This window comes from Cygnus olor, chromosome 1 (assembly GCF_009769625.2).
Source record: "Cygnus olor isolate bCygOlo1 chromosome 1, bCygOlo1.pri.v2, whole genome shotgun sequence".
NCBI classification, from domain to species: Eukaryota; Metazoa; Chordata; class Aves; order Anseriformes; family Anatidae; genus Cygnus; species Cygnus olor.
In genome coordinates this window covers 113,854,718-113,881,975 of record NC_049169.1, presented here as the reverse complement: position 1 = coordinate 113,881,975, position 27,258 = coordinate 113,854,718, and the positions used below count along the sequence as shown (strand labels likewise).

The window sequence follows — 27,258 nt, the reverse complement described above, 5'->3', positions numbered from 1 at the left end:
ATATCAAGGGCTTTGATCCCCACAAGCAAACCTGTTACAGTGGATACTGTTCAGCATCAGAATAAGAAAATCATAAGGCTTGCAAAGTCTGGATTTAGGGCTTGACTTCAAGGTCTGCTGGTCATACCATAGAAATCAGTGGATGTAAAGGGGATACTCTGAGTCCTGCAGGATCTGTGTTCTGCTTCACATATGCCCCAAATCCCAGGACAGCAGCTGTATGGGCAAGAATCATCAGACATCTCCATGAGTTTTCTACTTCTCATGTATGAACATGAACTCTGTTTCTGGGTCAGCTTTGAGCCACAAACCAAATCTAAACTTAATCTGGACACAGACTCAGCCCCCTCACCCGTTCAAAACACTCAGGAATTCTAAAGGCAAATTTTGGAATTTTCCATGGTTTGTGATAGTCTCTGTGGAGCTGAGTGTGGGCAAAACAAGCACGAAACAAGGCTATTGAGGGCCAGATGAGTGGAAATAGTTATTTTCTTTGTGGGTAATACCTTGGAAGCCAATGAGGCTGCTCTCTAGGGAAAACATGGGAAATCAATGGCAGAATCTGGCTCTGTGTCTCTAACCTCCTGAAACTACAGGGTTCAGCAAATGTGCAAGAGGCAGAGCTAGCAGAGAGCACTAGGTGGGCTGCTGCTAGGCCGTTGAAGACCTGTTTTCTCCAGACCTCAAAGCTTATGGGGTAAAAAAGAAAGGGACTATTAGAAATTTCTGTTTGAGATTCCCATCCTTCGTATTGTCCTCCTCTAGAAGAATTTGCCCTGTGAGCATCCGCCAAAGTGCAACAAACTATTCAAAGTGGATAAAAGCTCTGGTTTATTCAGAGGGCCCACACAAAAAGCTTAGCCAACACCCTAAAATCAGCAAGTATAGTCGATTCCTACTTGGTGGGCTGTGTGACTGGTTACGTGGGCACAGGGCTGCCTCCCTGCCCAGGAATGCCTGTTACCCCATGAATCCTCAGCTGTTTACAACCCAAATGCCACTTAGACTGTTTTTTCCTGAACCTATTTTGCAAAATTGTCAAACTTCAGACATGAAAAAAACCAGCAGTGGAACTAGTTTGCGAAGCACCAGGCAAGTTTGCCTAGCAACTGCTTCAGATATATATTGTACTTAGAGAGCACAAATGTTAGAATTCCTTGGCTGCTTTCTGGAGTCCTGGGTTTTTACCTTGGCTTCAGATCTGGATCAGACCAGAACTGCTTGGGAGTGATTTTCCTTTATCAGCTACTTTACAGATAATTTACTAGCAGTCCAAGCTGCATATTTACTTTGAAGAGCAGAAACTTCATCTTTCAGATAAGATTCCTCCCCTTCATGTAAATACTGGGCAGAACACAAGGAAGGCATGAAAACTGAAAAAGAAACAGGAAAAAGAGAAAGAAAAGCAAAAGAAAAAGGAAATGGTTGATCAGGTTATTAGATAGTTAGCTCAGGTTGAAGTACCTTCAAAATTGGTTGGAAAGGAGATTAGAGAAGGAAAAAGTTCATGACTTTATAAGACCAAGTGCAATACTCTACACTGGCTTGGGATCCTTGCTGCATTCACCTGCCAAGCTCAGTAGTTTTAGGGACACTAAACGCTGAAAGGTAATTCAGAAGGAGTCAGGAGAGCTAGTGTAAACACTATTCAGCTAAATGGCTGAGTAAGTACCACTAAGTGGCTCTTCAGTGTAGCATCAGAAGTCTGTAGCCAAAACTCTAGATCAGAAAACTTAAAGTCCTGTCTATAAGCCTCCTCTCTGGAGGGGATGCTGCAGTACAGGGCAGGTGCCAGGCGTATGCACGGATCCTGTTAAGAAGTTTTTGGAGGAATGAGCTTTTCTAACAAGCTCTGTTGGAGAGGATGCCGTGGGAGGCATGCCAGGGTTGGGAACCTGGAAGAGAAACAGAGCAATGACGAGCTGCATCAGCTGCAAACCTGGGTGCCGTGTTTCCATGTGGCGCTTGGCTACCCTGGTGACAGACACGTTATAAATACCTCAAGACAGACCCATTTTGGAGGGGTGTCTGCAGCTGTGGGGAAGCTGCAGATCAGAAATTCCAACTGACTGGTCACAGGCACGAAAGATATTTCCCAATGCCACTCCATGGTTGGGGGGCTTTTCTTAAACAGATGAGACTTCACTGGTCTCATTAAATCACTGTTAGCAAGGCTTGTGAGGGCTACACTGAGCCTGAAAACTGATTGCTGATGTTGTCAAAGCCTATATGATGTAATGCTTGCTGTTGGAGCAAAATAACAAGGCTAGGAGAAAGCTGATTGTGGTTGAAGAGGTAAAGGCTTGAATTGGCTGTTTAATGGAATCACTGGGTTGTGAAATGGAGGGCCAGCAGCAAGAGCTCACATGTGCACCTAGCCAGCAGGCCACACAGGCCAAAATGTGCTTGGAGGGCTTATGTCACCCATGGACATTACTCAGCAGAAGACTGCAGACAGGATTAAGTCACTACTATAGCCTCAACTTGTATTTGGGGAGACTAAACATCCACGTTGAAGAGCACACTAAAATTACATTTAACATTCAGTACAATGTCTGAACAATGCCCACCCATTTGTTCTTGTGCTTTGTGCTCCTGAACAAGTGACCATCACACAACCTACAGTGCCCACCTCACGGGGCTCAGAGATATTAACAGCACTCTTCACCACACAGGTGAGCCAGATTTTATCATGATTTATAAGTCTCCCAGATCCAAAACCTTTTCAGGATAGACTGATATTATGACAAATGTAATCATGAATACTCTTATAGTCCAAAAGCATTTCTATTTTTGAAAGGTAAGCATTTATAGCTCTGACATTTTATCTAACTCTGTTCCAAGCACTACAATACGCAGAACAAAATCAAGGCTTTGTTCCTGTTCAAACAATGGGAAGTACAGGAAATGATGCAAAACCACACTGGAGCATACATATTCCCCTTCATGAAGGCATGAATGAGAAATCACCAGGCTGAATCATTTCTGTCTGATAAATGACTGTGTTAATTAAACTTAATCACTCTAGCATAGCTCCTTATACAGCTGTTAAATTGTTACCAGTATGCTAATGATCACATTTACAAAAAGTAATTGGGCTACCTTTTTATTAACATTATTAGAGATTTCCACCCATCACTAACTTGTTCCTTCCACCACCACAGATCCCTCAGATTTGCCAAATGCCAGATTAACTATTTATGGGGCTGCTGTCTACCTAAAGGGGAAGAAATATCCAGACTGAACTGGGGAGCAGGTGTAATAGTCATTTTTAATAGCGTTTTTCCTCCTCGTTGGTCACTGGTGGTGTTTATAATTAACAAACAGGAATGAAATAGTGAAATATTCATTTGCTTCCCCATAAATGCCTTTTTTCTCCACTATCAAAAAATTCCTTCTGCCCAGACTGATATTAACAAAAGGCCTGTAAGTCCTTTTGGGGCTCTGAATCCACTCACTACCTCCCTTTTCCAACAAGCAATGTATATTTTTTTCATATATGTTTTATGCATTCATAAAAAGCTCTAACCCACTTGACATCTGTTATCTGGATTAAGGCTTTTCATTCCGCTGGCCAAAAAGGGATGGAAATCTGTGGAGCATTTCATTTGCCACAATCCACACGATGGCTATTTGTCAGGTTGCTAGTATGAACAAATCCAGAAAAATAAAATAAAATAAAATAAAATAAAATAAAATAAAATCAGTCATTCTAGGGACTTACAAAAAAAAAAAAAAAAAAAAAAAGTCCTTCTATATAATGCTCTCCCTATACATTATTTTTGTCTGTGTGATCTTGCAATCATAAATGTCATTACAGCCCACATGTCTTGCTTGCTTGAATAACCGAGCAAGGGATTTATCACCAAGCCTTCTAGAAGACAGAAGACAAAGTGTAATGCTTTGTAGGTCTCCTCTGAATTCAAATGTCTGAACTGAAACTGGTCAGTATTGAGCCGGCTCAAAATCACTGCTACATTTACTAGAACTAGTAATGTCCAAAGTTGTTTCCGCCCTGCTCTTGTACAAGTCATGTGATTTCATTTCTCCTCTATCAGCACTGTAGTAAATGAGAACCAGACTCGTAATCATACAATCAATTTTATTATATTGCTACTGTGTGAAAAGGAAGGCTTCAAAGATTAAGCGGCATTTTAGATAAGGAGGCTGAACATGTAAGCAAACCATGACTGCTTCAACAACAGCAAAGAGGGAACATTTAAATAAATGATTGTGGAAAAGAACAATCTTACATAGTCAAAATGTAATTGGAGGCATAATATGGCCGATATGCTGATGGCCATGAAAATTTAATTTACATTCTGAACCACTGAATGAATTATGCAGCCTCTGATCCTTGCAGAACAAAGTTTATAGGCCAGATTCATATTTGGCACAAGCAAACAGAGTTACATTGGCTTCCATGGTGTTGTCATCATTTGTTCCAGCAGTGAGCTTGGCTTGCCATCCCTTCAGTGCAGATCCAGAGTCCTTTCAAGTCAATGGAAATGGCCCTTGACTTCAAGGGACTTTGAATCATGCCTGATGTACCATGTGTTTTGCCAATTGGATTAGTTATACTGCAGAGCACCATGTACATACACATTCAGTGTCATGACACGTACTGACCCAGGAGCAGGACTGGCAATGCATCCCTAGCAGTGAGTACTCTATTTCTGTATCCCAGGGCTGCATTCGGAGCTGGTGTCTTCACATTTAGAATATTTCCACATAGTGTCTCTCTCTGTTTGCTTGCAGTTTAATTCCTTCCAGAATTTTATCCCATCACCTCAGCATGTTGCTCTGTAGTAGCTGCCTGAAAATTGAGGCTGTTTTAGATGAAGCTTCACTGGAAAAGATATGGTTATAGGCTTACATATCCTTGCCCTGCACCAGCTGTCTGTTCTCTAATCCTAGCTGTGAACATAATTTTCCTAAGAAAGCTCTCTGGCAGAAGTTAGGCAGGAGAAGAATGACAGAGAGCATGATCATGCATTTTAACCATGGGTTAGTAGTGTTTAGTTGCAGAGCTTGCTCTTGTCAAATACTGTCAAACCTGGGTGGGGAAGGTACATGTGAGCCATGCAATGACTCCAAACATCACATAACTGAAGAAATGCAGAGGGAGTCCAATGAAGCACAAAGTGCATCACAGGTTCTGCTTTCCAGTGACTTGGTGGAGCACCTCAGATCACATCTCCGGACAAGTTCAGGATACATCACTGGGTGGCTCGTTCTAGTCCTGGAGACCAAGCCACAAGCCTCAGCACCTGCAGTCCACCGGCCCTATTGGCAGGCTGAGGGAAAAGATGGTTTTTATTTGTCCATCTCAGCACAACAAATATGTGTGAGAGAAATAAGCCAAGGAGAGAGAGAGACTGAGTAGACATATAGAAAAGTGACAAGAGAGGGTATGCTAACAGACATGAGTGGCAGCACAGTCTGATCAAAAGAACTGTGGAGAATAAAAAAATTGCTGGTAACAGTGGTGTTTATCTTGATGGATGAACATCAGTGTGAACTTCAACTGTCTCCTGGGTGATAAGAGGATATGATAGAAAATCTGACATATGCTATGTCTCAGGGAGCATCAAATCTATTAAAAAGATTTACATACCTAATGTGACCTAATTGCAGCCTGAACTGCAATTGAAACTGATTTTCAGCCTGAACTAACTAAAACTCAAGTCTCCATCTTCCACACCTGGTACTGGCATTCTGGGTTACCCTTTCAATTTTGCTATTCTGCACCTCAGTTTCCCAGCTACAGAGAAGAATGACAGTAGATCATGCTGGATGTTTTAATAAGGAACTAAACAACCTCCTTCTCTAAAGCAGAGCAAAAGCAAAATAGGTAGCCACTACTATTCAGCAACTGTATTCAGGTATGAGATGGATACTTGGTAATGGGATGTTGATATCAGATTGCAGATTTAAAATAGACCCTTTCAGAATATGAAAACCCACAGACGGACTTGTGAAAAAACAGTTCTATAACTGATCATGGATTAGCAATGAAATCTAAGTTCAAATTCCAGTTAAAAATTTAAATTTATGCTTATAAGTATAATGTTTAAACAAACCTGAATCTGACACCAAGTTATCATTGCAAAACAGAATTAGAGCTGGCCAGAGTTCTTGTGGGTTAGCATGAAACTACTGGAAGTTTAAAGCTTTTTCATGTTTTGTCACAATCTCGATAATGGGCTTATTATGGGGGTTGTAAAATTTCATTACAGCACATTCATTTCTTGAACAAAATGAGACTCATTTTTCCAGTGGAAATAGCCTGGTCTTCATGATGCTCCTCTCTGTGCCAGAGAAAAGGTTCAGCTGGCTTCTTGGATCAGCTCTATGGCCTCTTTGCAACGCCAGAATGCTGCAGAAAGGGAAACTATGGAGCCAAGAATTTGGCCTCTGGATTTCAGTGACATTAACACCCAGAAAGAATTCCTGGGAAGAACTACTTCCATGAGTGAAACTGGAGCCATTCCTCACAGTCTGGGACTTGTCTGCACATGAGAATAAATGCATCTGGAATAAGAGAAGCTGTAAATTTAAAATGGGAGAGTGGTAAAATTGAGTAAGTCATGTGGCAATGCGATTATTTCTTTTTGCTTTCTGGTGGAAGCAGTCATGAAAGTCAGTTAAGTTGATGCAGGGAAAGACACATTTCAGTCTCCCAGCATCCACGTGTACTATCGTTCTGGACTGAGTTACTCAGAGCTGTTAAATGACTGTGCTGGAATAACTCCTCCATGTGTAGACAAGCCCTCTTTTTCTGTAGAACTGGGAGCAGTCTATCCGGGAATAAATTCAGCTAGTTTTTCCTCACAGAACTAAAGATCTGCCTGGGTCTGCAAGTTGAGTATAAATATAATTGCCAGAATCAAGCAATCAGTGCTTCATAACTAGATGCTTTGCAGCCTGCTAAACTTTGTCAAAGTATCAGCTGAAAGATTCAACCATTTTTGCCTGGATCACTGCTTGTAAATGTCTTATTACCCCAAATAAATTTTGAGCCGCTGTTCTACCTTTTAAGCAATTTGCTTGAAGGAGAAAAGATCAGCTGTTTTATTTATCCAGGTATAGGTCAAAATATGGTTTAGGGCAATTTTCTAGGGGAAAGAATGAAAGAAGGAAAGAGAGAAGTGAAGAAGGAAAGAGGGAAGGAAGGAAGGAAGGAAGGAAGGAAGGAAGGAAGGAAGGAAGGAAGGAAGAGAAAGAAAGAGAGAAAGCAAGCAAGCAAGCAAGCAAGAAGAAAGTGAGAAAGAAAGCGAGAGAGAAAGCAAGAGAGAAAGCGAGAAAGAGAAAGCGAAAGCGAAAGCGAAAGCGAAAGCGAAAGAGAAAGAGAAAGAGAAAGAGAAAGAGAAAGAGAAAGAGAGAGAAAGAGAGAAAGAAAGAAAGAGAGGAAAGAGAGAGAGAGAAAGAAAGAAAAAGAAAGAAAAAGAAAGAAAGAAAGAAAGAAAGAAAGAAAGAAAGAAAGAAAGAAAGAAAGAAAGAAAAAGAAAGAAAAAGAAAGAGAGAGAAAAAAAGAAAGAAAGAGAGAAAGAGAAAAAGAGAGAGAAAGAAAGCGTGCTTTACATTTAGATGCAGCTAATTTGAAGAGGAAAATGAGTCTCAGTTCTGAAGCATTAAATGTTTAGAGAAGGTGTTTATCTGTTTCTCTCTTTCTTGCCTGTCATTTGGTAAATGTTTCCCTATTTTTTTTGCCAGCCATAAGCTGTCACAATATGCACGCAATTCTTCAGCTTTTATAGATGCTTTGTGTTCATACAGAGCTGGTAGGGATGTAGTTTATTATTCACTGCTGTTTCTGGGCACTAGGTTTGCAGAATAGATCCTCTCAAAATGAATTCACAGAAGAGAGGAAAGGAGAGAGAGAGAGAGAGAGGGGGAGAAACATGGGGACCTCACTTAAAATTACGCTTAACCATTCTGACTTCCCCTGGGTGCCTAGCAGTTCTGTTTCAGGGCTGAAGTGAGATAGTGATTCTGTCACAAGAATATTAGTCAGACACACTTTGGAAATGAACATTGTCTAAACCTTTGTTTTGCACAGGAAAACAGCTATATATCTAAAGCTTTACATGAAAACCTACTCTGACTTGCAACAAGAATCTTTCATAGGCTATGAATATATGACACTATATTCTTTCCAAACTTTGCCTACCATCAGGGTAGCATTTACAATACTTTCTTCTGAAAATAACAATCTGTTTTTTTCCAATAAATAGCAAGATTGGCCATTTAGCATGATTCACCTAATTCATTCCAGATCTTGGATTTTGGTATTTATTTTGAGATATTTCTTATTTTGGAGCAGAGCGAAGGGTACATTTCACAGACCATTTTACCAATTTCATTGGGTAAGGAATGAATAACAATTCTGTAACTTGAAAATTGTTGTTTAACCACAGCTGTTAAGTGAAATCTTACTCTGCTTATGATTCAAGTACATATCTTTGTTGTAAAGGAAAAATAAATAATTGTAATCCTAACCAGCACCAGATAATTAGATGCTTAATATGAGCAGGAGAAGGGAGAAGACATTGAAATAGGTCTATGGGTGGTGAACAATTTGTAGTGCAAAAGCAATTAATGAGTACTGGAGTCATTTGACCCCATTAAATCTTTTCCTGAAATACCTCGTCCCTTTTTAACAAAGAGTAAATCAGACTACTGTGTTTTACTTCAAGACTAGTGCTTTCACAAGAAAGACTAGGTATACAATGATAGTGGCTGAAGACAGCTCTGAGTTGATGCCCCCATCAGACACTTTTGGTATGTATGAAAGTCAGCAAAACAGAACACACATCTTGTACCCCCATAGTCCAGTATCTTAACACCAGTTTAACTCCATGTGCTGGTTTTGGTGTCATCAGAGCCTGCCACACATTTGAATCTCAGCTGGAGCCACGGTAGTGCCACACACTGCTCCGTTCTGCTGTTGGTTCTGAGGATGCTGGTCCTGAGCAAAGAAGCAGAGCAGGCAGGTAGAGCAGCACAGTCTTAGTCCCGTGCAAAAGATTCATGACAATGTGGCTGTCAGAGTCATAAATCTCATGTCCTGAAGAGTTTTCCTCTCCTCAATACCATTAATGTCAGTTATCATGTCATATTTTGTCTGGATAAACATTTACAGGGGATAGTAAAGAAGGAATGAATTTAATAGTTATGTGGTATAGCGAGGTGCACAGCGATCAGTGTACAATTTACTGTTATGAGGAGATGCACAATGCATACATGCACTGTGCTACTTGTGGAATTACATTGTTTTGCTGTGTGTACTATGTGCTAACAGGACAGGACAGCTCTGAACAGTCTTTGCTGAGAGAACATATGACATCCTGGAAGGGCTCCGAAAGCCCTTTCAAACCATTTAGGTACAGGATGTTCAACCAGTACCTATTGCATTGAAAGGGCTCTGCTCTGGTAACCTAATATTTGCAGAGAGTATCTGCCGGAGGCTGAGCAGCCAAGTTAGGGAAACATTCCATTATTTATATAATCCCAGCAACACAGGGGTGATTGGGACATGACTGTTTTGCAGCCAGTGTATGTAAGCAAGAGCTAGAGCATACACTATGCCTCTTCAAGCTTCCCTCCATTGTGGATTTGATAGAGTCATCACAGAGTCTTACCTGTTCTCTTGCAAGATCAGGCTGTCATCAGACTAACACTGAGCAAACACATTCAGAAGTCATCAGGAACGTTTGTTCAAATACAAAACCCGCATTCACTTTTCCCAGTCCCTTGTGTCACCTCATCAAATTGGAGAGGTGGGTTTTTTGTTGGCTTGGTTTGGTTTGGTTTGGTTTGGTTTGGTTTGGTTTGGTTTTTTTTTGACCTGCTATCCTATAGAAGTGGCAAATATTTGGTTGTACTGGTGAGTGTGACTGTGTATAAGTGTTTGGTGTTTCTTTTCTTTCTGTTTTTCCATTCTGCATTCCCCTACTTCTATCTTTAAGACCTAATAGTTATTTGCCCTGCTACCTCTATTCAGATAATTGGAGAACCACATTTTTCCAGAGACCTTTATTCCACACCTCCTCCTGCTGTCATATTTTTGGCTTTCCACAAACACTGGCATCATTTTGGAAGATGAAATGAAACACTTGTGAAGAATGGTGGATCTGACTCTGGCATAGTCAGCCTGCAGTCTCTAGGGGTTCATTTCTTTCCTTTCTAAGTCATTGCAGGGAAGCAGCAGAAGTGAAATTATGTGTCCTCAATCACCTACTTCCACAGAAAGAAAGAAAGAAAAAAAAAAAAAAAAGGAACAATGAAGTATTGAAGCCACAGCCAAAGCAAACAGTTCAGAAACAGCCCATGAGCTGAAATATGTTCCCATTCAGATGTGGTCTGTACAAGTTCAAATAATTAAAGTGACTCTAAAAATGTTGTTCTCTTCACTGATAACACACGAGCAAAAGAAATATAAACATATCATATTCCTCAGTAAATTAATATACATATATATTTAACTTACCATGACTATTTTCTTCTAAATGGTACAGTGCCTGGAATGAAGGATTTACTTGAAGGGTGTGCCCATGCTCTTAGGGCACACAGAGCATAGGCCTCTACCACTTTCTTTAGGTCCTGAAAGTTTAGATTTCAGGTTTAATTTGGACTTGTTTATAGAGTTAGTACGTTTGAGAAACTAGCATAATCATCCAACTCAGCAGATCCCAGAGCAATATCTTCAGTTTGTGAGACAGGGAGAGTAATGAGAAGATGCTACTGCTGGCTCTGTAAGGAACTGCCCTACTGGAACTGTGGCTGCTCTACCCATGAAGACATAGAAACAAGCAGCCAGAAGACATGAAGGCTCTCACGCCCTCAATCACCAAGTGGGCAGAACAGTCTTTACAGATGTGTAAGGTAACTTTATGATGACCACGGTAGCTTTGCTTTTTGGTTCTCCATCCTTTTAGTCCTCAGCTGAGGTAAATCACAACAGTGGTGTTTACACAACTGGAAGAACTGACCACAGGCAGTGAGAGGTGGTGGTTTTGCTGGTGATTTATATCAGATCCACGTTATGACATTTCTCTATGGCAGTTCAGTACTCTGCAGCTAAACATGTTGTGCCAGGGTAGTTTCTGCTCTGTCCTTAATTTTAGATAGGGCAATGGAAATTAAGCTTACATGAAAGCAGGAAGGAGAAGTACAGCTCACTGCAGAGTAAGACTGTGTTCTGGAGTTGGAGTGAATGACAGTGCATTATATAGTATACTACTATATACATGTGATACTATCGCACAGTCTCTCACTACCTGATGAAGGTTGGATTCACTTTATCAAAGATTTCTGGTGTGTTGTTTTATTTTATTTTATTATCTTTTTTTTTTTTTAATTACAATTTTGTAGGACTGAAAGTTCAGAGAGAATCACTTCTGCGATGTAATACTTCTTTCCAACACTTTTGGTTATGATAACTATTTCCTTCAGGATAACTTAATGACTGGATCGGATTAGTGATCCCAACAACTGTACTCTGGGATTGGTGTACACAGGTACATAAGTCCCTGCCTGCTTCCTTAGGTAAAAAGTTCAAATCCTAAAAAATTACTGCTTCGTATCTGTTTAAGCCTGGAGCAGCCCGGTCTTTAGGTTTCTAATTGGCTGCCCCAGAAGTTCCCACACAACTGCATTGCTGCAGCTGGATAGCCACAGGACTTCCCAGATATGACAATCCAGAAATATGCAGGCTCCTTGGGACTTGACAAATGTGTCCACTGCAGGGTTCAAGACATTAGTTTTTTTTAAGATATAACCAAGAAAGTGCAATTACAAAAAAAAAAAAAAAAAAAAAAATGTTATTGAAATGGATGGAGTGCTCTCCTGGAAGACACAAGTTGCCAGGTCTATTTCCATGGGTGGGGATAGGATAGGAGGGAAGGGATCAGTTCAGTTCATCACGTACTCCTGGAGAAGAGCCAGTTCACTTGTTGTTGGTGAAATCTGTTCTAAAGTCATCATACTGTTTAGAGAATGACTTTTGGAGTGACTGTGTACCTGTGATATGATCTTACCTAGATAAGAAAGAACCAGAGTAGATATTTGATTGTTGAACTATGGAGTCTAAGATTTGGCAGAAGAAGAGTTAAGACGCCTGCACACTTTCACCTCAGAACATCCCAGAGCAGTGTTCTTTGAGTTGTAGGACATGAACCTGAGGTCTACAAAGTGACTACAAAACTTCACTGAACAATCACAGTTCCTGCCATCAAAACAAGCAATCAGACAAAATGAAAGAAAATTGAAAATGAACAATCAATAATTTAAATGTTATCATCCTCTATAGATCGTTGTAAATGAAAACTTGTATGACAACGCTGCATAGTATCACCTGGAAATTCCAAAAATGCTAGTCAGGCCCTGCAATTACAATGATTTGAGAAACCTTACTTGAATGGTAGTAGGTAGGGAACCTTTTTGATTACGGGTTAAGTCTCTCTCTTCAGGCAAGTACCTGGATCTCTGACTTCTCACAACAAGTGTACTGGGTCTGGCTGGGATGTTAACTTTCCCTGCAGCAGCCCATACAGTGCTGTGCTCTGCACTTGTAGCTAGAACAGCAGTGGTATCACACCAGTGTTGTGTCTGCTGCTGAGCAGTGCTGGCACAGCATCAGGACTCTCTGTAACCCTCCTAAGGGGTGGGCAAATAAGCGAGAAAGAAACATCACCAGGGCAGCTGACCTACACCAGCCAAAGGGATATTCCATACCATATGATGTCACACTCAGCAATAAAAGGTGGAAAAAGGAAGAAGAGGGGTGGGGTGGGCTCTTGTTGCGAAAATGTCTGTCCTCCCGAACACTGGCTATGTGCGTTGAGGCCCTGCTTCAAGGACGTGGTCAAGCATCGCTCATTTGTAGGAAGTAGAGAGTAATTTCTTTCCTCTGCACTTCCACATAGCCTTCACTTGTTTTGTTTTGTTTTCTCCTTCCCCCCCCTTCCCCCTTCCCTTTTTTCCCTTTAGTTAAATTGTTTGATTAATAATAATCTTTCCTTAATAATTATTATTTTTTTTCCTTTAATTAAATTATCCTTATCTCAACCCGTGAATTGTTCTTTCCTTTACTTCTTCCCCTCCTCATCTAAGGAGGGGGAGTGAGAGAGCGGTTGTGGTGTTCAGCTGCCTAGCACAGTAAAACCACCACAACAAAACAGCTAACCATTTAGGTACAGGAGAGTTTTAAGCCTCTTATTCAGCCTCACCTCTTCCCACCACCTCCCCACACCCCCAACACCCCCACAGTCTACATTCCCTCCTTGGCATTCAGTTTTGGTGCCACTGGTAGGTCTGCACTCAACTTTCCGAGTGCTTCTTTCGGAATCAAACTAAATTCACTTATAGTTTACGATATTGTATTGTAGATTCCACCAGGCCATACAGGGCTGCAAAGCTAGGCCCAATAAGTATGATGATACCAAAAGTCCCTTCATCACTGCAGGCCTTGGTGGCTCTCAGGTCAAGACATGGACCTCAGACCCCAAAATCATGCTTAATACAGCTTTTCTTTGCCACAGCTTTAGAGAAGTAAATCCACTAGAACTCATGAGGTTGACAAAGTGGTACAAATCAGAAAAAAAAAAAAATCTAAGTCTCATTAAGAAGCTGACCTACACATAACTGGTATGTTATATGGACACCACTGCTACCTGGTTTGCTCCCCTTTATCTGACCACTGTAGTGATGTGCTGAGTTCCTTGTTTGTGTGCTGAATGTAGCTGCATATGCCAAGCATTCAGCTCTTTCAACATCTCCAAGGTACCACACCCTCTCCCTGTGCCACAAAGAGATCAGGAGCTGCTCAAATTAAATTCCTTTATTAATGGAATGGTTTTAATAGACCAAAAATGAAATGGATGAAAGGAATGCTTGTCCTTTATGGTTGCCAGAAAAAGTAAATATTGTCTACAGACATTATACAGCTTTCTTTTAACCAAATTAAATAAGGTCTATAGCAAAGCAAGCGATCTATAGAAATGTATTGTTATGCTGCTGTTACAAACTATTTACATTGAATAAAAAAAAGGTGTCTCAAAGTCAGCTTTAACCTCAGTTGATTACTGTTATGATTTTGTGTAGCTTGCCCTCATCTCCCCTTTTTTTGCTATTATACATAAATCAGCTATTAACAAGGTTTTAAAAAGTGAGCGATCAAAAAACAGGTTGTGTGTAGCAGAAACAGAGAGAGAGCTCCCTTCCCCACCACCCAGCACAACTACTCTGTCACCTTCCTTTAAGATTTAAGAAGGAGTTTATCACTTCCCTGCAGGCTTTTCCCACAGTTAACAGTCTGTCTCTCCAATCAACTTATTTTCCATGCCAGAAATTCCCACAAAGGTAATAACTGGTATGAGAATATACATATTTTAAATATACATATTTTAACAGAGCATATTTTCTTTTAGCAGTACGGTGTGCTGTCTCTGTGAATGCGTTCACAGTAAAACCAAGTCAAATAAATATTTGAAGGAATCAGCACAGTGCATCCAGTTTCACTTTCCAAACAGAAAGTGATGTGTCTGCTTTTAGTGGTGGTATAAAGCAGAGATTTAATACAAATCCAACTTTGCTAAGTCAAGATCATGAACAAAGAAATCCCAACTAATTACAAAATACTTGATTAACAACTCATCCAAACAAAGGGATAGGTTTACTCTACACCAAAGCTATTTTCTGAAAAGGACTTCACTGCTGGCTTTATAACAGACATAAAGCACAGAAAGAATGCTTTCTCAGTTTGCAGAAAGGATTAATCAGGATAGTTTGTCCACTCAATCAAACATTACTCTGCTGTAACAACATTGTTCTCAGTTCCCTCTCTCTTTGATCCTCCTGCCTGTATTTCTCCTCTAATTTTTGTTTTTCAGAGTCCATACTATAAAAAGAAGAATCTGTGCTTCTCCTAATCTTCTCAAACTGACTGAAATCTGCAACATACTTTCCATTTGGAGAGAGGGAAACCACAGGCACGAATTCGTAACCCCAGTGGATCTCCTCAGGGATGTAGGAAGTCCTGCTTTGACAGACAGCACTGGTGGACTCCACTGTGGCGTTCAGGAGCACCACAAGCTCAAAGTCCTTCTCCTTGAGATTTTGAGGTGTGAGATCTCTTAAAGGACTGCTTTCATCCAAAATATGGTAGAACGTTAAAGGCAGAATGAGAAATGGACTTTCTGAAGAGGAGTCAACATTGAACTTGACACTGGCTTGATTCAGCAGGATTCTCTCCCCTTCTTTGGTTTCGTATGTCTGAAGAAGCTTCCCAGACAGCTGACACTGTATCAGAAGGCTCTTCCTCATATTTGCTACTCTGATCACCAGGCAAAGATCTCCGTTGTGTTTAGTAATGACAGCACAGTGGCTGAACTTAATAGTCTCTGCCCTTTTTTTAGGTCTTGCAATTTTGGCCAGAAAGGTACCTGTGATGAAGATTTCAATCAAGGTGGTGATGACCAGTTGGGCCACAAGCAAGAAAATGGCATGTGGACACTCCTCTGTAATGAAACGAAATCCATAGCCAATGGTCGTCTGTGACTCCAGAGAGAAGAGGAATGCCCCCGTAAGAGAGTCTACATTCTTGACGCATGGCTCCCTCTTTGGGGTGAACTTGTTTATTTCTAAATCGCCATGAAGGAATGCAATGGCATAGTAGATAACTCCGAAAAGGAACCAGGTCATAACAAAAGTAGCAGCAAATAAGGTGAGTTTGTACCTCCACTTCATGTCTATAACTGTAGTCCACAAATCTTGAAGGTAGAGTAGGTAAATGCCATCAACTTTGTCTATCCGCACGTTGCTGTGACCGCTTTTGGACATCACACGGGGTTTGTGTGCTTTGAGTGCAGTGTCAATGCCTCCATTAACCAGCGGGACGCGGGACATATTAATCTGTGTGGCTTCCATTCTCACTGCTTCAGTCCTAAGGAGAGAAGAAAAGAAGACTGTTACTTAAAGAAATCAAAACACATAACTGTTTCTGAAAAGCATTTATAAATGTTGATGGTACAAACATAATTTAAACACAGCAGTAGTGAATAAAAACAGCTGGAATATAAAGTTACCATCATACAATATCTGACATTAAAAATAATTTGATATTATTTTTTTTTCCAGAAAACAAAAGAAAACAAAACATTCTTTGATTCTGGTGACTGCCAAATATGGAGAAGTAGGTTTATTTTATGATAGCCTGCAAAAGAAATTTGACCAAGCTGAAATTTTATATTAGTACTTTATTTCTGTAAAATACTTTTTTTTTTCCTTACGTTTCTCTAGAGAAGAGGCTCTTTTTGACTACTGCAAAGGTTTTCTTTAGTGCCCTGAAGAGAGACATCTGATCAAAATTAAAGTCGCGTCAGTGCTTGGTTTAGAACGCAGATCCAGTACACCACCTCTGTCTCTTCCTGTGACAGAGGCAAAATGAGCCAGACCAGCTTTCACTGTGAACAATTAACTTCCACAAGTGATTTACTCAATCGGATCTGGCTCTTTGTTGCAAACCTACAACTGATCTACAGGGAAACAAAGCAGACCTGAACACATCAAAGTTGAGTTTTGGAATGGAATATTTACACCTAAAAACGCTTCGAAGCTGTTTGTACTCTATAGTACTCTGACTTTAAGCAGTCTAAGGAAAAAAAAGGAGGTGATTCACAAAGTCAGCATTCTTAGCTGTGGGCCCTGACCTGCGCGAACCCAGGAATCATTGGACCACCCGACTCCTGAAGTTTGTTTACTGTTCATCGGTCCGGATGGAGAGTAAGTGTGCGGACACTCAGGACTGAACAAAGCCCACAGAGTGAAGCAGAACGGTGCTTGTGCCAGCTTGATGAGGCAAGTAACAAGACCCGGCTTGCAGGACTAGACAGTGGTTACATAGAGCAAGGACAGTGCATGTTATACTCGTTTCCAACAACAAAACTTCCTGCTGAAAAAAAAAAAGTAACAAAGAAAATTTAAAACATCCCATGCATCCTTTGTGCTTTGGCGGGTCATACAAAAAGCATTGTTTTGTTCAATTGTTTTCCTCAAAAAGCTCCTTAAGTAAGTGATTCGGTTTTTTGAACCACCAAAAAAATATTAAAAAGTAAAAAAGAACATCTTCCTTATAGCTACTTAAAAGAAATTTGCAGGAAATACAAGATATATTTGTGTTACACACATGTGCCAGCCCAGGACATCAGTGTGATTGCTCACTGAAGTACCTTTCCTGTTATGTTAATTAAAGAGAATTTTTGTTTATGACTATACCCATCACAGTGTTGCAGGTTTTCTGGGAAAGGGTAATAAAACTTCACCCCCATTAACACCTGCAGCTCATTCCAATTTTGGTTTAACCACCAACATTTCTCTTCTGTCATCTAAGTGCCATTGCCATGTATATATATATATATCTGTATCTATAAGAAAGGATTGTATCAATGATCCCAGTAGGAGATTCCTTATGTGACAGTCAAATCAACATGCAGTGCACAGCATGTCCGGATAATAAACAGGAAAAAACCTTCAAGTGATCTGAAAAAGAACAACGGGAGGAAATGGGGGGGGGGGGGGGGGGGGGGGGGGAGGAGGAGGGGTAAGAGTAGGAAGGAGCATACAAGCAACTGCTCTTTAGGCAAACTCAAAATCAAGCACTACTGTCAGTGTGCGGTAAATACATGTAACCTCCGATGGGAAGCTTTTTAGGAAAATGCATGCTATTTTGTGAAGAGGCCCCATTCCCCACACTGAGCCTTACCCTCGGTAAGCCATAGATATCAAACATATGCAAAAATCTGTCTTAAAATAAGTTTGCCTCTTCCTCCCAAGAACACTTTATCTTAGCCATTACCTCCACACCTAAACATTACATTGTCAGTCTAAATTTCCATGCCGCAGATTGCTATGGCAGGGGATGGCTGGCCTCTCCAATATAGTGCTGGGAACACACATCCCTTCTCAGCCTACCTGGACGCCTGCTCTTCGGAGCGTACTCCCCAGGGCTGCGAGATCCTCCTTCTCTCTTGGCCACCAGGATGGAGACAGCCAAGGCTCCACCTTCACTCCTCAGTGCTCTAGCTGGTGGGCTTGAGCTGATGTTGCAGGAATAGCATTCACGGTCTTGGCAGAAAGCAGAGATCCCTGGTTAGGGTCAAGGGTGGCCAAAGACAAGGGGCACACGGGCACTTGGCACTTGCCATGGCTCTATCATGTCTATCATGGAAACCTGGGCTTGCATATGTGAGATGTGTTGGGCATGCTGAGCAGATCAGGTCCGCCCCACATGTGTTGTGGCACTGAAACTTCGTTGGTGTGCCAGACTAGGTGCGGATACACTGCACTATTCATCTGCAGCATCAGCAAGATCTATGGTTTCAATCCATATGATGGCCTGGTAAGATTTCTTGCCTCTTCCTCTTCTTTTCCCTGAAATGAGTTACTCCTCGTCTGGGAGCCCTGACTAGAGAAAAACCTGACATTGCACACTGCCACGTTTCCAGACCTGGTGAAGGGTACCTAACATCACAGATGTACCAAAGTGCTGTAGTAAAACAGTTCCTCCCAAAAGACGGGAGGTAGAAAGGTAATTGCAAGGCACATCTTCCCTGGGCTACCTCAACAAAAGGACAGCTGCAGAATTTACCAGGACAGGCTTAACCCAAGAAGTGTGGCTTTGCTGCAGCCCAAGGCAATGTCTGGCATGTACCGGACTGTTTCAACTCATAACCAAAGACATTTCTCACGGTGCGTCTCTAGTGTGTCCATGTGCAAAATCAGTCTCCACATGTAGGGACATCATGGCAGAGCTGTTAGAGTATGGCTGTATCAGAGCTTCTCTGTCATCTTCTATATCCTCCCCGATCTGTATTTCTGTATGTGACAAAGCTACTTGGCTTTTCAGTGATTTCCTGAAATGGATCCCAGCCAATTTCTGGTGCTTTTTTTGGTTGTAGGTATTTTTCGTTGTTGTTTTTACTTCCCATTTTTTCTCTTACATCACTTTTTCCTGTGTGATCCTAAATTCTTCTAGTGCTCTTTTCCTCCCCTGGGAAATTCATGTTGGTTTCCTTTCCCTGCAGAAATACTTCCCTTCTTTGCCACGCTGATACGGGAAAAGAAGATCTGTCACTGCCTCACAGCAGCAGTGCCCCTGCTCCCTGCCCTTACCACTGCAGCCAGCAGGAATTACCTGGGGGAAGAAATTCTGATGCAACCACCAGTGGAATAAAACCAGGCTTCCAAGGAGATTTCTCCCCTGCCCTCCACTTCCCCACTGCTTCCTGAGTGAATTGACCAGTGCAGTATCCCAGAATAAACTGTTCATGGGTGTTTGTATGTATAAAGGTATAAAGGTATAAAGGTATAAAAGGTATAAAGGTATGTCCCATACCTTCCATAGGCACCTCAGATATTCTATTACCCAACAATCCCCAGCAGAAAGATTTTTTTTTCTTCTTTTTTTTTTTCCCTAGTTTTCCCTCTAAATCAGAAAGCATATCTACTGTGGTAGGTTAATATAAACAAACAAGCATGAATATTAATAGTAGTACATATTTTTACATCAAGAGAACATCTTCTGTCTGATATTTAACTGATTTTCTGCTGATAAAGTATTTTTTGTTACTTAAAATAAAAAAAATACACAAACTGTAACTGCAAATAAAAGTGAACTGAAGTACAGCAAAGGAAACAGATACTTCAAGAGGGAAGAAAATAAAGTAGTCTTAGGTTTGTCTAGCACTCTAATATCCTATGAATTACCTCCTTTCCTCGCGAGCCCTTTGGAACAGTCAAAGGAGACTCCCCATTGGAGCACACGCTGGTAAAGGAGTTTAGCAGAGACAAAATCAATAAAACGTAGAGCTACATACCAAACCACCAACCCCGAATACCTTGATCTTAAGGTAATTCCAGTAGCCAGGGATATAACAAGTACATTAACACTGCTTCCAGAGACCACATTATCAAGAATTTGAAGCCAGCTTGCATACACGCAAAAATGTTCCTATTGCATGAAGCCAGATTTGCTTGTGCAAGATCTCTTCTGGCAGACACAATTGATTAAAAGTGTACGGGAGCATGACTTGTTCGAATGGCCTCAGATGTTTTCTTGTTTTCAAATCAGATATGCTTTGCCACTTGAGCAACCCCTTCACACCCCTATACACTTCACTGCCACTTTGACACAGGGGCAAAATTTGAACTGTTTTTTCAACCAGCATAAACCATTAACAGGCTTGGAATAAAATAAAATTAAATATATATATATAATAAAAAAGCAAACAAACAAAAAAACAAAGGTCAGGAAAGAAAACATTGAAAAGAACTACACAGTTTTACAGTCTTTAGATCTTTCCTAAGTTTGATGTGGTTCAGTAGGTTATAAAAGTCCTTCCTGAATTCTCAGTGCTCTGCCTAGCATGAACACCTTCCTCTGGGCTATCCAGGCTCTTGGAGGCACCAGGCTCTGCTGTGTGCTTACCAACCGTCAGAATCCTCCTCTGTGTCTTATTTATGGAATACAAAATTAGAGGACAAAAGGACAGGGACAGAAGCAATGGTTGCAAAAGGAATCTTCATCTCCACTACCAGCTGCTGCATGCAGTCATACAGCTGGACACTACTAGCCTGGATCCTTCAACAAAGAGTCCTTCAGCTCTTGGACTGACCAACATTTATTTGTGCAGTAGAGAGTTAGTGGTGTTAGGCCAATATTTGGTCACACTGTGAATGATGCTGCCTTTAAAAACAAATTAACACCTTTTCATTTTCTTTCAAGAGAGGACCAAGCCCTGAGAGCTGTAAATGCACCCTCAAGTCCAAATCAGCTCCTCAAACTGTATATTTAGCTCCCCACCTCTCCTCACAGCCACCCATCAGTGTAGGGCAGCCCTGCGGATGGTGACACTCAGGAGCAGGTGACAGTGGTGGCACAGCAGAGCCTGCCCAGGGGCCAGAGGGCTGCAGACCTGATCGCACTGGAGGTCAGGGTGAGTGGTGTTGTGTGGGAGCTAGCAGCATGCTTTTCATTGCTCACAGCACGGCCAGAGCAGCCGTTGACAGACCAGTATTTAAGAAAGTGAAAACCCAAATCCATCTTTGTCTCTCCTAGGCTGCCTGCCTGACATCTGGTCATGGAAGATGAATTAAAGCTGGAGAAGTATCATGGCACATTGTTTCTGAGAGAGATTTGTACAGGAATCTTGTTCTTTCCAAGGGCAGGATGTAAGGCTTTGCAGTAACTATTGATTTACGCAGATGAGCCTTGGAAACTAGGCTGATGCAAGCAAATAGGAAAACAACCAAGTAGGCAGTGAGAAGGCAAGAGATGACTCAAATCTTATTGAGGTTAATAGAGAAACTCCCAGTGATTTCACAGGTCTCTGGATCAGGCCTCCAAGTGGAGAAAAAGCACATACCGCTAGCTTCTGAACAGCTAGCACACTGCTAGTGAGCCGTCCGTCCATCCTTCCTAAAATCCAGCCTCTGTCATGGGTTCTGCAGATAAACAGGGGACTTGGCTGTGCACAGCCTTCTGTCTGGAAACCTTCATGTGCACCAAAGTCTTCTTTCAGAAAGAAGTAAGTAAACTGATCCATTTCTGAAACTCTTATTTATTTTTTCCTCTTTGGTAATACGGTTTATACAATGCTGTTGGAAAAGAGAGACACCAGAAACCTGTTCTGCTCTTTTATTTTTAAGAATGCCTTTTCTTCAGTAGTGAAACATTCAATGCTTTCGAATGTCTCCCTTGCTGTATACTTCCACTTCAAACTCTCCTTTTTCAAATACTTCGTTAGCACAGTTTAGCATTCAAAACCTGCCTCCAATATGATGCTTTTCCCACCCACTAACCCTTTCCCCGTTCTTGCTGTGCAAATCTTACCTGGCTCTTTCTACACGGACAAGTCTAAACAGACTCTGGGAGCCTGTCCTTTCCATTTCTGAGGAGCTGAGTGCCAGAACTACCCTGCAAGGCTGACAGGAGCGTTATTGTTGCATTATACTTATCATACTCATACTCTGTAATTCCGTGCTATATCACTGACCTCTTTGATCAGCTGTAAAAACATTAGTTACTCCTCACATTAGGCCTCTGACACAGGTAAGCATCTCAGCAACACCTCACTGGAGAAGATGAACTAAAGAGAGGATGGGAGTGATGTCTTATCCCACTCAGCAGTAGCAGTCAATACTAGGACCAGGACTAGAAGAGACCCTAATAACTACAGCTGTCCTGTTTTCTACGATGCTTTCAGGGGCTTTTAGTAGCTAGGTCCTGTCCTACTTTCTCCCTGAAGTATTTCTCTTTTCCATGAAGTTATGTCTTATTATCCTATTTTCCTCCATTTTGAGAAATAGCCCATTCCTCTCCTCTTTCCTGCTCTCTGTGAATCAAGATTCAAACTAGTTATGCTTACCACAATACCAGAGATGTGTGTAGATGGTCAGCAGAGTTGTTTCTCACAAGACTGCACACTGGTTTATGTTCTACAGATATCTTACTTCAGGTTCACAGCACCTATTCTTGACCTCTCTATTACATGGTTCCATTTTCAAGGGCTTCAACTTTTGCAAGGCCTCAGCTGTTTGGGCTGAGGCTTTTGTCAAGACTGGTCACAAGCAAACACACATTCTTATTAATTTGTTTACTTCATGTGTCAGTCAAAACAAAATAGCCATTTCCAAAGTCAATGCCGAGACTATATGCTTTGGGGTGTTTCTACACCTATGTTAAAACAGTTTGGGTGTCTTTTTCTTCTGGAGTCCAGAAGCAACATAAACATTCTTTGGTGCAGACACTGAAGCTCACACTCTCCATGGCCAGCTGAGCACCCTAACAGCTTGATCACAGAGTAATCTTGATGCCTTCTTGCTTTCTGTCCTTATAAATCCTCATCCATGCAGTGGTGTAGCTTAATTAGGAAGAGTAGTCTACCCATCTCCCTAGTTCCTTATTAGCAAACTCCCCTACAAGGGTGGAAATGTGGGAATGATTCGCCCCAGGCATGAGGATGAGTCTCACCTCCACCTCCTTCAATGGTCAGATTTTGGAACACAAATGGCAGCAGCCATGCAGTGCGGGGAGCCTTGCTGCGCAGGTGGGAGTGGGAAGAAGAAGAGGAGGGGACACGCTGGGAGGAGGTTGAAGTCAAGCCAAGGAATGCCTCATTTCTGGCTCATCTTGCTTAGACACAAGATAAACACTGAGACATTTGGTGTCCTACAGGGCACTTTGTGACATGCCTGAACTCATAACTGTTGGGCGCCCTTCAAAATGAGTGCCAGAAACGGAGGCACCTGCACACTTCAAGCACTTCCAGCTCAAGACAGAAGCTGGGCAGGGATTTTCTGCAAAATACTTCTTCACTTAGTCAACTAAGGCCTACCTAAGTCCTACTTAAGTACTTAATTCCTTTTTTGGGAACCGGCTTGTCCAAAGCCAACTGCTTTGGCTCCTGTGAGAATGTGCTCTCTGACAGTTCCTGCTGCCCTTCCCCTCCTGACAGGCCACCTGGCTACAGCATGCTCCCATGCGCTTGGTGGCCAGGGAAATCAGCACAGAAAAAGCACCCAGAGAGACTGCTCTGCTCCTCTCTCAGATTTCAGGTGGTTTAGCTGCTTGCCCTGAGGCATATTTTACCTTTCTTTATGCTTATCTATGTACTACCTGGTATCAATCACCTAGGTGTAATCTCTCTGCATAAGCTCATGTGCCAAGACTGTTTCATGTTTCTGTACACAACCAAGAGTGGCTGTGTTTCCTTGTAGTATTTTAGTCACATGGTGGTGACTTTTATAACTGTATAGAAAATTATGAGCCTGAACCCATCTACTATTCACATTGTAAGTCTGACCAAGCTTACAGGGAAGGGAGTCCCCTTTCAGGTCAATGCAGAGCACAAAAGTACAGGACTGGGCTACCACCTAAGTTTGCCAGGACTATTATTCCCTGCCCACTATTTGCTGGTTATGTCCTAGTTTTCTCCTCTTTCACAGCATCACAGCAGGTAAAGGGCAACACCTTGATTTTAACCTCACCAGTACTCACCCACTGCTTCACAAGTTGACAAATGCCTACTCAGCCATGGATTAATAGTAATATTTGTAAAGTTAAACTCACAGTAACTGACCTGCCAACCTGCAGATGGTTTGAAATTTGCTGGTTTTGTTTCAGACCTGAGAAAGGGTTTGTGGGACAGAAAGCTTGTCTAGTTTCTTTTTTTTTTTTCTTTTGTGTGTGTGTGTGTGTGTTTGTTTGTTTGTTTTTCTCCCAATTCATTTCTTAATCTAATAAAAATCTGGTCTCACTTACAAACAAACAAGCAACCAAAACCAAAAGCACACGATTACTGTATATTTTTAATTTAATTGTCAGCAGGTGGCTGAAAGCAAGTAGCAATGTGCCTAGTCATGGTTATGCAAGGAGCAGGGGGGAAAGTCAACATTCTTCTGATTGTTCACAAAAGCTAGCTAAAATGTCTTCAGTCTGCCTTTCACCAGAGCCACTTCTATCTGTTTCTCATCTACCACAGCTGGTACATTAAAGGTATTTATCAGGCAGCAGGGGGATATTTCAAATCATTTAGAGTGGTTTGTGCCTCTGGTTCCTTTCTTGGACTACAGATATTGGAGCCTCAAATGCAACTTGGGGCACCAAGTCCCAGCACCAGCCTTGTCTCACTCTGATGAGCAGGGGCATCAGCTCCTACCTCTGTGTCAACTGTACAGTATGAATTCATCCAGCAGCTCAGCAGCTCTCTTTTTAATTACCATCTGTGATGCCAGTTCATTGCACTGTATCCCAGTCAAGTTGGGCTTTGTTTTTCAATTAGTCATTGCACACCACGGCTCTCATAGCTCAGCGTAGGTGTGGCAGGGAGGTGAGGCTCCCTGCAGTGTGTCAGGCTATCTGCTATGGCAGATTTTTTTCATGTGACCTCTACATATGAAAGCTGCATTTCTTGTAAACCACAGCACTCCTTTAGCCCGTACAATGAGAGATTACGCTGTTGGAGGAACAACCTTAGTACCTCATAAACATCTCACTGTATGTACACAATTGCAGACACTCGTGAAATAAATCCTTGTAATTTTCCATCTCTATACAGTTATTAAATTTCAAAACTTAACTATCAGTCTATGCAAATAATTTTCCACTAAAAATAATAAAAAAATAATAATAAATCTGCTTCTTTTAAATATATAAAAACACACATGCTATTGAAAATCTTGGTAGGGCTGCCTGCAAAAGGCAAGGAAACCAGCAAGGGAAAAAAACATAGCACCCACAGGTCAGCATATTGGATAAATTTCTCTAATCTTGTGCCTGATGTGGACAGAATCAAATCTAATTGGAGAAATAGCCCACCTTGACCCAGCAGGAGGATGAACCCTGTTATAGCAAAGCTTTCCTCTGTGACCATTTCTGTGTTTCTCTTCCTGTACTGTGTAGCTGCTTTGTCCTGCTTCACCTATGCAGAGTAGTAATAAATACAGAGTAACCTGTTAATTAAGCCAGATTTATGTCTGGTCTCTGCAGGACCAGGACATACCAATGAATTTGGCCTTGTGATTTTTGTAATAGTGTAAAGCACATTTCCAAGAAAGAGGGATGGGTTTGTCACGGTTTCATCTTTAAACTTGTTACAAGCTGATTTTCTTAAGCTATTTGGTTAAGACGAATTGCTCTACCTGTGTGAACAAGTTCATACAGTAGAAAAAGTTTTCAAAAAAGTGAGGCTTCTTTCATGCTAGCAAAATACAGCCTGTGAACAAAGTATCTACCTCTCTCAACCTAACCTAATGATTTTTATGTTGGATGTCTTTCTCTCGTAGGCAAAGCACAAATGATGATGCTGGCACAGCAGACACACATACAGACTACTTGATTATTTTTTGATAATGAATTACTTTGTTGTGAATTACAGAGTAAGTCTGTCCTGCTTTCTCTTTGAGGTACACAATAGCTTCAAAACTGTTCATTTCTACTCCATTCTTTCTGCACTACAAAGATTTTATATTGCACCAAGTACCCATTTCCCCTGATTGTTTATATCTGATATAAGGAGAACAAGTTTTACTTGATTTCAAATTTTTTTTTTTTGGATAGATAATTAACAAAAAAACAAAACATTACAACTTTTAAATGCTGAAAAGAAAAATCAGTTCTGTTCAATAAAATCAGGACATATGCTATTTCACAGGAAAATCTATATGTGCACTTACATAGAAATCACAGGGTCATATCTACTGTTTAAAATAATACTTTATGGTATGTATATTTTCATAAATGTGGTGGTTATTCTGTAAATCACAAGCAGTTGCAAATGTGAAGTATTAATGTGGGAGATTTTGATGTATTTAGAGCCAGTATTGAATGCCTCTTCATTAGCATATGTTTCTCTTAGTGTTACTCTTTCCTTTAATAAAGTCTCTAGATTGTGACACAGAAGAATGTCACATCACAATGTGACATCCACAATGACCAGTAACCACAACCTGTGGATATGGTCTTGGAGTAAAGTCTTTGCTCAGTCAAGTTCCCTTGAGTTTTGCCAATGCAATGCCCAAGTGGACATACCACTGTCCCCGGAAGACCACTGGTGTTGCCCAGGGGCTCACACACCCCATCCCCATTCCTGGCCACATTCCCATCCTGACTTTGCAGCTGCCCCTGGCCAAGCGCTGCCTCCTCACCAGCTTTGCTGAGTGTGGTCTCAGAGCCCAGGGCTGATAGAAATGGTCACAGGGGTCCCAAACATCCTCAAAACACTGCATGGGTGTATAAACCAGGGGCTTTCACCTGCTGCTTTGAAGTGGTCTAGGCCAAATTAAAAACAATAATGACACTTTCATATTGGTGGAAGGCTGCTTATTTTCAGTAATGTCTAAGAGCTTCATTTCATGGCATTTTTTTCTCGCTTTTTATTTTTTTTCCCTGACCAGTCCACGGATGTGGTTAATTTAAGGTTTAAAGGCTTTTTCTCATACACACACACACACATACATACACACACCCATATATGTTTTCCATTGAAGTCTGTGCTTTTTCCTAGACCCACCCAAATTCCAGTACATAGCTCACTTGTGTGCCAAGCTTTCATACTCTCCATGCACTGAATGGAAAAATACCCTTTTTTCCACTTCTGCACATTTTGGGGGGAGGAGGGGGAGGGCGGGTAAAGGAGATGGAGGAAAGGCCTCTAGAGGAATTTAGTTATACCTGTTATTTCAGAGCAAAGACATGAG

The 27,258-nt window shown here is 41.3% G+C and overlaps 1 protein-coding gene across 4 annotated transcripts in view; it reads right to left on the bottom strand.

Annotated features, from left to right (window-relative positions):
• Window positions 1-13,832: 13,832 nt before the first annotated feature.
• KCNJ15 (potassium inwardly rectifying channel subfamily J member 15) overlaps window positions 13,833-27,258 on the bottom strand; it is a 37,842-nt gene continuing 24,416 nt past the window's right edge. For 2 of the 4 annotated variants that reach the window (XM_040577546.1, XM_040577538.1), the window contains exon 2: window positions 13,833-15,946. In XM_040577546.1, coding sequence (XP_040433480.1) covers window positions 14,803-15,930 — 1,128 coding nt within the window. In that variant the 5' untranslated portion in view covers window positions 15,931-15,946 and the 3' untranslated portion in view covers window positions 13,833-14,802. Of the gene's footprint in view, window positions 15,947-16,292; window positions 16,434-16,712; window positions 17,111-27,258 lie in introns of those variants that run through there. The other 2 variants (XM_040577527.1, XM_040577519.1) reach the window with 2 other exon arrangements.